The sequence below is a fragment of the Bufo gargarizans genome, chromosome 6 (genome assembly GCF_014858855.1).
Source record: "Bufo gargarizans isolate SCDJY-AF-19 chromosome 6, ASM1485885v1, whole genome shotgun sequence".
NCBI lineage: Eukaryota > Metazoa > Chordata > Amphibia > Anura > Bufonidae > Bufo > Bufo gargarizans.
In genome coordinates this window covers 111,015,663-111,028,103 of record NC_058085.1, presented here as the reverse complement: position 1 = coordinate 111,028,103, position 12,441 = coordinate 111,015,663, and the positions used below count along the sequence as shown (strand labels likewise).

The following is a 12,441-nucleotide window of genomic DNA, read 5'->3' as shown; positions in this document are numbered from 1 at the left end:
TAATGCATTCTGAATGGAGTGAAATCCGTTCAGGATGCATCAGGATGTCTTCAGTTCCGGAACGGAACGTTTTTTTGGCCGGAGAAAAAAGCGCAGCATGCTGCGCTTTTTGCTCCGGCCCAAAAAAACTGAAGACTTGCCGCAAGGCCGGATCCGGAATGAATGCCCATTGAAAGGCATCGATCCGGATCCGGCCTTAAGCTAAACGTCGTTTCGGCGCATTGCCGGATACGACGTTTAGCTTTTTTAGAGTGGTTACCATGGCTGCCGGGACGCTAAAGTCCCGGCAGCCATGGTAAAGTGTAGCGGGGAGCAGTATACTTACCGTCCGTGTGGCTCCCGGGGCGCTCCAGAGTGACGTCAGGGCGCCCCAGGCGCATGGATGACGTGATCGCATGGCACGTCATCCATGCGCATGGGGCGCTCTGATGTCATTCTGGAGCGCCCCGGGAGCCGCACGGATGGTAAGTATACCGCTCCCCCGCTCCTACTATGGGTGCCATAGTAACACTGAAAGCATTTTGAAGACGGATCAGTCTTCAAATGCTTTCAGTACACTTGCGTTTTTCCGGATCCGGCGTGTAATTCCGGCAAGTGGAGTACACGCCGGATCCGGACAACGCAAGTGTGAAAGAGGCCTAAGAGCCAATAAAAAACTGAAGGTGTGGAGCACGCCGAGAAGCAATGCTGCACCTTGATGGTTTCAGCAAAGGTTTAGGGATTAAAAGGCTGACCTGTTGCATGTGCACTTGGCAGCTGAAGGCATCCGTGTTGGTCCCATGTTCATATGTGCCCCATTGCTGAGAAAAATGAAGCTATGATATATGCAAATGAGCCTCTAGGAGCAACCGGGGCGTTGCCGTTACACCTAGAGGCTCTGCTCTCTCTGCAACTGCCGCGTCCTCTCTAATTGACAGGGCCATGCAGTGGAAACATGATCACGCCTGGCCCTGTCAAAGTGCAGAAGCTGCAGCAGTTGCAGAGAGAGCTGAGCCTCTAGGTGTGATGCCAACACCCCCATTGCTCCTAGAGTCTCATTTGCAATTGCATATATTAAAACTTTATTTTTCTCAGCAATGTGGCCACATAGGAACACGAGATCAACACAGATGCCTTCCGCTGCCAAGCACACATGCAACAGGTCAGCCAGTTTCATAGGTGCAAATCTGCTGACAGGTGCCCTTTAAGAGGACTACCCATCTAGAAGACCATTTTCACTGCAATTGAAAAGTGGTCGCATCAAAGAGGTTTCACTATATCTATATATACACAATATGCAGCTGCCATTATAACAAAATCGTGACAGACATATCTGCTGTATACGCAGAGAAAAAAGGTAAAAGAAAAAGCCATGTACATGAATCTAGTGTTGGGCCATACTACTAGACCCATAGTCCTGACGCGGCTCCATGCATTACTGGTACTGCTCCACAAATCAGTGGTCTGAGCCAGTGCAGGCTTCAACTGCGGCCTAATGGAGAATATATAACCTCAAAGTGCTGGTAAAGATGCAGAGCTCCATGAGACACCAGATGAGGCTCCACTTAAAGGTGGTCATTGATTTCCTAAAAACTTGATAATGGAGGACTGTCACTCACCAAGAATGGGGATTACTGTTCCAGACTCACCTAGACATACTAATGGCTGCTGCTCAGTGGTAAAAAGTAGTACAATTCAGTTAGGCTACATGCCCAGTTAGGCTACATGCCCACAAAAGACTACCATTGGTCTTAAAACGAACGGGTGATGGCTTTTGAAAAAAGGTCCATCACATGTCTGTTTGTCACTGTGGTGTGCATGTAGCCTTCGGGACAAGTGAATCAATTTTCTCATCCGAACAAGTTTTAAGTCTGTGAGGGAGCGTCCTTCTACAAGCAATCAACTAATGTGCCGGCAGATTAACAAGGTGTGGCCATAATAATCTTGCGCATGCACAGTTACTGCAAGTACCGGCACATGCATTATTTTTGATTAGCGGGACATGAAAATTTGTTGATGCCATATTGTTTAAATATGATAGCGAAGGAGCTACTGTAGTAACAGCACATTAACAAGGCTGCGCCAGGTATACAGCCAACAATGGGAGCTTCCTAAGCTGGGGGGGATATTCCTTAAGAAGTGTACATTTTCAGATGAACAGATTCATACAAATTGAATCGCTCATCCCTAAATTCAATATTTCAAAAGAAAGGCTCTAGTCCTTCCTTGTATTGAATACTTTGACCCAAGAGTAGTTTCTGATCAAGTCTAACTGCTGGGATCCACAGGAATCACAAAAATGAGGGGTGTACAAGTTCCCTGTGTGACTGAAGGGGCCTTTCCGAAATGTGCCCTGCTTCTCTAGTCAACCCTATGGAGCTGTCTGCCAGTCACACAGGGCTGAATGGAGCAGAGCGGGCATGATCGACGCCTACATCATTCACACAGAGGACTGGGATGCCCGCGTTCTCTTGGTCACAGGGAGTCCCTGCAGACAGACCCACATTGATTGGGAAGTTATCCCCCATCCTGAGGACAGGTGAATGGTTGAAACCCTTTGCCAACCCTTTTAAAGGGGTTGTCGGGGCTTTTTCTATTGATAACCTATCCTCAGGTTAGGTCATCAATATCAGATGGCCGGGGGTCCGACACCAGATGTTTGAGGAGACGTCGCATGCAGTGTGTACATGCTGTCTCCCTTCTCTCTTCCTGTTCAGTGCTGCTGTCCCATAGACATACATCGGTGAGCAGGAAGAGATACGGCACGTGCACACTTCGAGAGCAGTCTCCTCAAACAGCCGATAGGCAGGAGTGCCGGGTGTCGAACTCCCGCCGATCTGAGGATAGGTCATCAATAGTAAAAGTCTGGACAACCTCTTTAATGCTGCCCAGTTCTAAATAAAGCCTAGAACCTTACATGTCAATGCCGCAGCCTTCTTCTGGATCATATATACACATATATAGGACACCCGACAAAAAACAAATGCCGACACATTAAAAGAACCTAAAACCAACCATGTTCCTCTGTGTTGCTGATATTCAGCAAGGCAAGCTGGGCAATGAGTGGTGGGACGACTACAATCCTGCAGGCATTTCTGGGCCTGTCCTAGTCATCTGAATGAGGCTGGTAGAAATCTATGGGCTTGTTTGGGCATCAAGCACATTCAGATAACTGCAACCGACAGTCTCTGCATGAATACGTAGGACCCCTGACAGGAAGAAACAAAGGCTGGTCCCGGCCGGCAGTACTTACCAATGGCCTTAGTGTAGTAGTTGTAAGCTTCGTTGTAGTCCTTCTGTGCATAGAATGCATTCCCCTTCTCTTTGCAAGCTTCAGCTTCCCTGTAACAGAGGAAAGTACTATTATACCATAAGTACGCCCACACTCACTTTGTATTCTGCACCGGAGGGATGTTTTTAATGTAAGGGAAGGTTCTCACTGAGATTCTGGAGGAGGTTTACAGGCAGATTTTCCTGCAGGTTTTTCAGCCAAAGACAGAAGTGGATCCAGCAGGAAGGTGTAAGTGATTCCTTTATTATTCCCAAGCCATGTTTGTCTGAAAAATCTGCAGGAAAATCTGCCTCCAAACAATTTAGCCTAATGGTTGACTCATTACATAGATATAAAAAGGGCCTGTGCTTGATTCAGAGATAAAAAGATACGGAAGGTGGTGCATGCCGGCATGTCATATCCTAGGTGGATGGTGCCCTACGGGAGGGATAAAGTCACTATCACCAGCCAACAGTCTGAGATGTTACTAGCAACTAGACCGCAGGCAGCATTGGTGGGCTAAGCTGGCCGATGGACAGTGCGCCTAATGACTCTCAGGCTGCAAACCTCATTCCTTCATTTATTTTCTCCATTCAGTTTGAGATTTGCTTAGTGTCAGACTTTTCTCATCAGAGTTTGCCCCTCCTAGTAATACAGGCTGGATGTGAGGTGTGTGTGTCCAGGATGCTGCTTCCTGTACATGCCTTCCTTATCTAGGCCACCCTACACTGATGCAGAATTCATTTCCATGATTTCATCTGCATTGTACAACCTCCTCCTCCTCCCTGCTGCCATCTCTAACACAGAGAGAAGGGAGAGCAGAGAGAACGGCAATATATCACATTCAGCAGGTGAAGATACTTTTGCATTTAGGAAGCAAATGAGCAAGAAAAATAAAATCCATAGCCTTCAAATAGCAGCTCCCCAATAGGTCACTGGAACTGGCCCCTTTACCTACGCAAGTACATTAGACTGGAATTTCAAATGGCAAGCCTTTGTCTGAAGACTGGCCAAAGGGCAACCACCAGGAACCTAATGCGCCTCAGTTTATCACAGAAGGCGCCCACTGATAACAGAAGCCTATCTTATAACATATAGGGAAGGACAGAATTCCAAAGACATTGATCAGTACATATGATGGCCTATCCTCAGGATTGGCCATCACTAACTGAGTGGCGGGGACCCGATCAGGTGATCTGGAACTACACAGCGCCATTCATTGGGAAGTGGACAGATCTGGTTACTGCAGCACAGCTCCCATTCACTTCAATAGGAGCAGCACTGCAGGTCAGTGTGAGGATTCTGTTGCGGATCCGCAGCAAACTTTTCTACTTTTGTGCCCATGTAGACCCAATGGATTTTTCCATTCCATCTGACTTTTTACCGTGAAGCTGCAGCTATACATGGCCTGGATCTGCATTCAACTGAGCTAATTTGTGTGGCCACTCAAGACAAGCATGGACATGTACATTTTACTTCCCACAATGCACACTGTGCATGTTCTACAGCGTAGATTCCATGTGGATTTCTAGTATGCTGAGGAGCATGCATCATCTACATCAGGCATGGCCAACCTGTGGCTCTCCAGCTGTTGTAAAACTACAATTCCCACCATGCCCTGCTGTAGGCTAATAGCTGTTGGCAGTCCGGGCATGCTGGGAGTTGTAGTTTGGCAACATCTGGAGAGCCACAGGTTGGCCATCCCTGATCTACATCTTCTATGATCCACCACAACACCTGCTCTGTGCCGACATTGAACCAGCAGGAGGGCATGAACACAGATACATGCATCCTCATCCATAACCGTGTTCAGATGCAGACAAGTGCCACTGACATAGGTATACTGTGACATATGGACATACAAGGGCTCAGAGGATGAGGCCCACCGCGAGCCTGGCCAGCAATAACCGTGCAGTGCAAAGGGGACTGATCCTCTGCATGGCATCTGCATCAGGAAAAGTGATGCCACGTGAAGCCCCGACTACAAATCAGAAGAGAACCATTTACGTGTTCAGCCACACAACGTCATCCCACAGATCGGAGGCCACTGTCAGAAGATGCCATGTGATCCAGAACGCTCTAACATCAGGACTGGAGCGCAGGAGACGACAGTACAAACACTGGCTTAACGGCAGCTGGAAACTGGCTCGTTCTCCAGTGATCGCGCTCTCTTAAAAGGGGAAGTTCATGTTCAACTAGACTGGAGTCCTAAAGTGTTAGGGCTGTTTCACACGAGCGGATGCCGTGCGTGACATCCGCTGCGTGGATGACAGCCAAGACCCGATGCGGACAGCAGAAGCACGGAGCAGTAACATGACTGATAATGCTCCGTGCCTCTCTGTGATCTCTTTACTACGAAATCACAGTGAGATAAAGTTGTCAGATTTCGTAGTAAAGAGGTCACAGAGAGGCACGGAGCATTATCAGTCATGTTACTGCTCCATGCTTCTGCTGTCTGCATCGGGTCTTGGCTGTCATTCACGCAGCGGATGTCACGCACGGCATCCGCTCGTGTGAAACAGCCCTTAGGGTCCATTCACATGTCCGTGAGTGTTTTGCGGATCCAGTGGAGATCGCTGGAGGAAATTAGGGTTTTTGTTTTTTTTAACCCCTTGACCTGTAATTTTTTTTTAGCAGTTTTTACTAGAACTTTTAAACATCACAGAAAAATACAAAACGCATAAAACAGTTGAGAAAAAGAAAAGTAGTAGAGGGGAGAGTAAATAAAGAAGGGATCTGAACCTTTAAAAAATATCTCCCTGGAAGACCCCTTCAACATTCAGGGACTAATTCTAGTTCGACCTCCGAGTTAGGGTTAATGCACACGACCGTGAATGGGTCCGCGATCCGTGATGCACGTGATCTGAGGACATGATGAGCCATAGCTACAAAGCAAATCCAGTATCCCAGAAGTGACCATCCACCCAACGCTGTAGATTCAGTGCAGCCTTAAAGGGGATTTCCAGCACCACGATACTGATTGCCTACCCTCAGGATCAGCGGGGGTCCGACTCCCCACACCTTCACCCATCAGCTAGTTCTGCAGCAGCTCTGCCCATTGTGTAGGGTAGAGATCAGCAACCACCCACACTCCAGCTGTTCAGAAACTACAACTCTCAGAATCCTCCACTTTTAGGGAAGTCAGGCTAGTTTCACACTAGAGAGTTTCTGTTTTCCGGTATTGAGATCCATCATAGGGGGCTCAATACCGGAAGAAAACGCTTCCGTTTTGTCTCCATTCATTGTCAATGGGGACAAAATGTAACTGAACAGAATGCTCCAAAATGCGTTCCGTTCTCATACCGGAGAGCAAACCACAGCATGCTACTGTTTTCTTGCAGTCCTGGGATGCGGAGCAAAACAGATCTGTCATGACCCACAATGCAAGTCAATGGGGACAGATCCATTTTCTCTGACAATAGAAAACGGATCCATTCCCATTGACTTTCAATGGAGTTCATGACGGATCCGTCTTGGCTATGTTATACATAATACAACCGGATCCCTTCATAACGGCGGATGCAGGCGGCTGCATTATCAGTAATGGAAGCGTTTTTGCCTTAGGCTACTTTCACACTTGCGGCAGAGTGATCCGGCAAGCAGTTCAGTCATATGCCAAAAATGTATGCCAACTGATGGCATTAGTAAGACTGATCAGGATCCTGATCAGTCAGAAAAATGCATTGAAATGCCGGATCCGTCTTTCCGGTGTCATCCGGCAAAACGGATCCAGCAATTATTTTCTTCAGTCTGTGCAAGGACGGATACGGTATTCCGGTATTTTGAATGCCGGATCGGGCTTTCCGGCAAGCGCTCATTTTTTGGGGGCCAGAGATAAAACCGTAGCATGCTGCGGTATTATCTCCTTCCTGATCAGTCAAAAAGACTGAACTGAAGACATCCTGATCGGATTGCTCTCCATTCAGAATGCACGGGATAATCCTGATCAGTTCTTTTCCGGTATAGAGCCCCTAGGACGTAACTCTATGCTGGAAAAGAACAACGCAAGTGTGAAAGTACCCTGACAAGAAAAACAGGATAATGCCTCATTCACACACCAGTGTCCGGATGGAAATCACCGACCAAAACATGGATGTGTGAATGAGGCTTAAGTGTGCATGCTGGGAGTTGTAGTTTCACTGAAGCAAAGGTCCCTGGTGTAGGGTAAGGAGCTGGTGACTGCAGAGTGCTCTCACTGAAGTGAATGGAGGCAGCGCTGCAATAACCAGCTCCGTCCACTTGACAATGAATGGCGCTGTGTAGTTCGGGATCGGTGGGTGTATGGGGTGTCAGACCCCAGTCACCCAGACACTGACGGCCGATACTGAGGATAGGCCAATTATATAAAAAGAGTGGACAATCCCTTTAAGGTCTGTTTGCTCAGCAGGACTTTTACATGGATTTCGCCCTCATGGGCGCTCCACTGATTTTTTTTCCATGTGGATTTGAAGTTAACAACAAGAAGGGACACGTGGCTCCCGTGGCTGGTTAGCCGTACACGGATTATCTCCATGGAAGGCATGCAGATCCCATGGTAGTAGTTAGTGCAAATCAGCAACAGAAAACCGAGGGCGGAATCCGGTTTTATCATTTTATACTGTTATCAGTCATTTGTAAAAGGTCTCAAAGGGCTAGAGACCCCTTTTAAGCCAGATCTCTTTATTGTCAGTGAACAGAAGCAGTCATTGCTTACAACATACACTTAGGACAAGTTTTGACATAAAGCTCACATTCACTGACAGGGAGCAGAGATCTTGACAATAGCATGGCAAGGTCTTCCATACAATCTATTGGAGAAGCACTGGTTGCTGGACTTTGCTGGTGCGGTAGAGGACAGGAGGCTGAAGGCCCTTTAACACCCAGTTATTGGAGTGGGTGTCCTTAAACGACCTCATGGTGCCAGGGCTCTAAATTGACAGGCCGGGCTGTGGATCTGACAGCGTGTACCCTAAATGGAATCAGTGATCCCCAGAAATGTGGCTCCTGCAAGACTACAACTCCCAGTATGCCTGCAGGGTGACTGGTTATGCTGGGAGCTTCTATTGTGCAGAGGCTGGCCTGATGGGAGTCAAATTTAGGAACCTTCCATTGCGGAGATTACGGGGTGGGGGGGGGGGGGTCTGCTCCAATCAGCCCTTAAAGGGGTTTTCCAAGATGTTGACACTGATGACCTGTCCTCAGGATAGATCACCAATATCACATCAGTGGGGGTCCGACATCCGGGATCCTCGACCATCAGCTGTTTGCAGAGGCTGCGGTGCTCCGGTGAGTGCCGCGGCCTGCCTGCTGCTTACCAAGCACAGCGCCATCCATTGGATAGTGGCTGTTATTGTCATTGCAGCTCAGGAACATTCACCCGAACAGGACTTCACTGACGCTCATGGTGCCTGGAGTCGGACCCCCGCCAATCTGATATTGATTACCTTTCCAGAGGATAGCCCATCAGTATAAAACATATATATAACAGCTATAGGCTCCATGCAGGACGACTTGATTGCCGCTCTCTGCAGCCGACGGTGGTACAGTATGGCTCCCATATCGAAATAAATGGCACTGTTGCCCATAGCAACCAGAACATAAGCTATTTACTAAACCTCAGCACAATACGTGAGCTGGATAGGTGACCTCGGGCAACGCCATCACCTTCTATGAGACGTACAGGAGTCAAACCAGGTTTTATTACCCCCCCAAAAAATAAAAATAAAGGTCTGTCCTGTTATACAACCCCTTTCTAAATGCCGATCAGGCCATATGGATTCGTTGGGGGGTCCTGCTGGGGGAACCCATGGATGACACCTATCCCTACATGATTCCATTACCAGCAGTTCCCCTGGAATTCCAGCCATCACGGTACACAGTGTGGTGCAATGTGTCGCCGCCCTAGTGTTTAGCTGATAAGATTGCACACATTCTTATGGAAAGGGTTTGGGGCAGATTGGATATCCTACGTGGGTCATCCGCCATGTTCTAGGTAAGAAAGGGACGCACAAGTGGCAGATGAACCCAACCATCCAGGGAATAGTGCATTGGTCGGCAAGGAAGGTGAAGGGTTAAAGCTACACCAATGCCAACCACCACCAACAATAATATATATATATATATATACACACACACACACACACCACCCACTGATGTCAGGCAGCTCCATGGGACTGGGCACACAGCTGCCCTCAGGACGTGTCACATTGGGGGTTAACAAGCCCCAGTCAGGCCTCAGGCAGCCATGCCAGCCCTCCCCCTCCCTGACCCCTCCACATGTCAATCACCACAGCCGACCCCCGTCGTCCTCCCGCCACCATAACCACGCGCCCTCAGCTCACGTACCGATCCCGCTCCTCCGCACTCCTCTCCGGTTCTACGGACGCCATCATCACATCACAGTCCGCGGTTGCCGCCATCTTACCGCCGGCTTAGAAGGGAAGGAGAAAGAGACGCGACTTCCGGGTCCTCCAAGCCGATACGAGCGCCAGTGAGACCGCACAACTACCATAGAGACGAGAGAAGCCGCAGTCGTAACCGCCCCGGAAGCTCGCGAGCGGCCCTGTTAGAAGAGGGCACACCCAGAAGTCGTTGGGAAAGCGGAAGTTGTGTTGTCATGGAGACGCAAGTTTAAAGGCACATTCACCTTAAGATGAACCCATTGAAACTCTGCCACTGTTCATGTTTCACTAGTATCGTAATCAGTTTCCGTCTGGAATCATGGCCACTTCTATATGGGGTTGCCGCCTTTGCCAACTAAAAAATACAGGACAAATGTGTACCGTAAAAAGCAGGCGTGTTCGGGGGCGTGGCCTAATACTGGGCGTGTGTTCATATTTTGAGTTTTGCACATTATTTTTTAATAAAACTTTTTCTGTGACGCACTGGCCTCGATGAATGAACTCTTACCCTACACATATTCTAGTTCTGGCTGTGCCCAGTGTGCACTGGTTTCTCGTACTGGCTGGTTTGGGAAAACAATGGTTCATGGCGACAGTCAGCAGTGACAATCGTTACCGCACAGGGTTCATTTCCCTGGACTTCTGAAGGGGGCGCCAGATGGTCCCCTTTGCCTGGCACCCGGCCAGTGAGTGGATACACCTGGTTTCCAGGCACCCCTGAACTCAATTGAGCATTTGCCTTAGGCTACATGCACACAAACGTATTTTGTTTCCATGTCCGTTCCGTTTTTTTGCGGATAGGATGCGGACCCATTCATTTCAATGGGTCCGCAAAAAATGCAAACAGCACACTGTGTGCTATCCGCATCTGTATGTCTGTTCCGTAGCCCCGCAAAAAAAAAAAGTCCTATTCTTGTCCGTTTTAGGCATTGTTACAATGGATCCACAAAAAAAACTGATGGCATAGGATGTTATGCGTTTTTCTTTTGCGAATCCACAATTTGCAGACCGCAATACACGTACGTTTGTGTAGCCTTAGCCTCATGCAGACGTCGGGGGAACGCGGTCCATGAGATACCGGACTGACATTGCATGAGCGCACGGCGTCATAGCAACCGATGACGCCATGCGCTCCTGCAATGCCAGTCCGGTATTCCACGGACGTCTGCATGAGGCCTTAGTGTAGGACAAGAGGACTATTTGTTCTCCTTCCCCACCATTGTGTAATGCAGGCACTCGCTGCCGCTACAACATTCTGCAGATGTCAGTCCGGCTTCTTCTGGTCAGACCTTCATCTGCGGAACGTCGCACGCAGTACAATGACACTATTGTGCCACCTACATGACAAAAAGCGCCAACGGGCAAGGACGGTAACCGATAATTCCCTACCGCTCAGAGGTATTGTTTGTGATGTAGGTGGAATACGTGACATTAGGCAGATACAGGTCTGGACAGAACAGGCCATTATGAGGCCGGGACAGGGGAGTATGGTTACGGCATGAACCACTATTGGGGGGCACAGAGCATATGGCACTATAGTGGGCACAGAGCATATGGCACTATAGTGGGCACAAATGATGAGGCTCTGTAGAGGGGCGCAGAGCATGAACCACTATTGGGGGGCACAGAGCATATGGCACTATAGTGGGCACAGAGCATATGGCACTATAGTGGGCACAAATGATGAGGCTCTGTAGAGGGGCGCAGAGCATGAACCACTATTGGGGGCACAGAGCATATGGCACTATAGTGGGCACAGACCTTGATATAGGGGGGAACAGAGCATGAGGTACTATAGGTGGGCAAAGACCATGAGACATTATAGGGGGGGCATTTGGCATTATAGTGGGCACAGATCATGAGGCAATATAGGGGGCATAAACTAAAAGGCATTATAGGGGGTAAAGAGCAAGAGGCACTATAGGGAAGCACAGAGCATGAGGAGCTATAGGGGCATAGAGGAAGAAGCACTGTATATAAAGGGGGCACAGATTCTGGCACCATAATAAAGGGCCACAGAGCCAGATGCACTGTATAACAGATATACAGGTCCTTCTAAAATAATTAGCATATTGTGATAAAGTTCATTATTTTCTGTAATGTACTGATAAACATTAGACTTTCATATATTTTAGATTCATTACACACCAACTGAAGTAGTTCAAGCCTTTTATTGTTTTAATATTGATGATTTTGGCATACAGCTCATGAAAACCCCAAATTCCTATCTAAAAAAATTAGCATATTTCATCCGACCAATAAAAGAAAAGTGTTTTTAATACAAAAAAAGTCAACCTTCAAATAATTATGTTCAGTTCTGCACTCAATACTTGGTCGGGAATCCTTTTGCAGAAATGACTGCTTCAATGCGGTGTGGCATGGAGGCAATCAGCCTGTGGCACTGCTGAGGTGTTATGGAGGCCCAGGATGCTTCCATAGCGGCCTTAAGCTCATCCAGAGTGTTGGGTAGGGCTGCAACGATTAATCGATGTAATCGATTATATTCGATAACTGGATTCGTTGTCGACGAATCCAGTTATCGAATAATCGCCGATTCGTTGCTATGCGGGCGGGCGGGCGGTCGCTGCATCTTTATTTTACCTTTTTACAATGACGCTCCTGTAACAGCCAGGCAGAGCGGACGGCGGCGTAACGTCACTCACTCACGTGATGCACCTGCTCCGCCTCCTTCATTCATGAGGTGGGCGGAGCAGGTGCGTCACGTGAGTGAGTGACGTTACGCCGCCGTCCGCTCTGCCTGGCTGTTACAGGAGCGTCGTTGTAAAAAGGTAAAATAAAGATGCAGACGTG

At 48.3% G+C, this 12,441-nt stretch overlaps 1 protein-coding gene across 1 annotated transcript in view; it reads right to left on the bottom strand.

The window, feature by feature from the left end:
- The window catches only part of DNAJC7 (DnaJ heat shock protein family (Hsp40) member C7), a 32,833-nt gene extending 23,105 nt beyond the window's left edge, over positions 1-9,728 (bottom strand). Inside the window, exons 1-2 of the mRNA XM_044298603.1 lie at positions 9,575-9,728; positions 3,233-3,321 (exon numbers count right to left, since the gene is read on the bottom strand). Coding sequence (XP_044154538.1) covers positions 3,233-3,321; positions 9,575-9,648 — 163 coding nt within the window. The 5' untranslated portion in view covers positions 9,649-9,728. The remainder of the gene's footprint in view (positions 1-3,232; positions 3,322-9,574) is intronic.
- Positions 9,729-12,441: the final 2,713 nt, after the last annotated feature.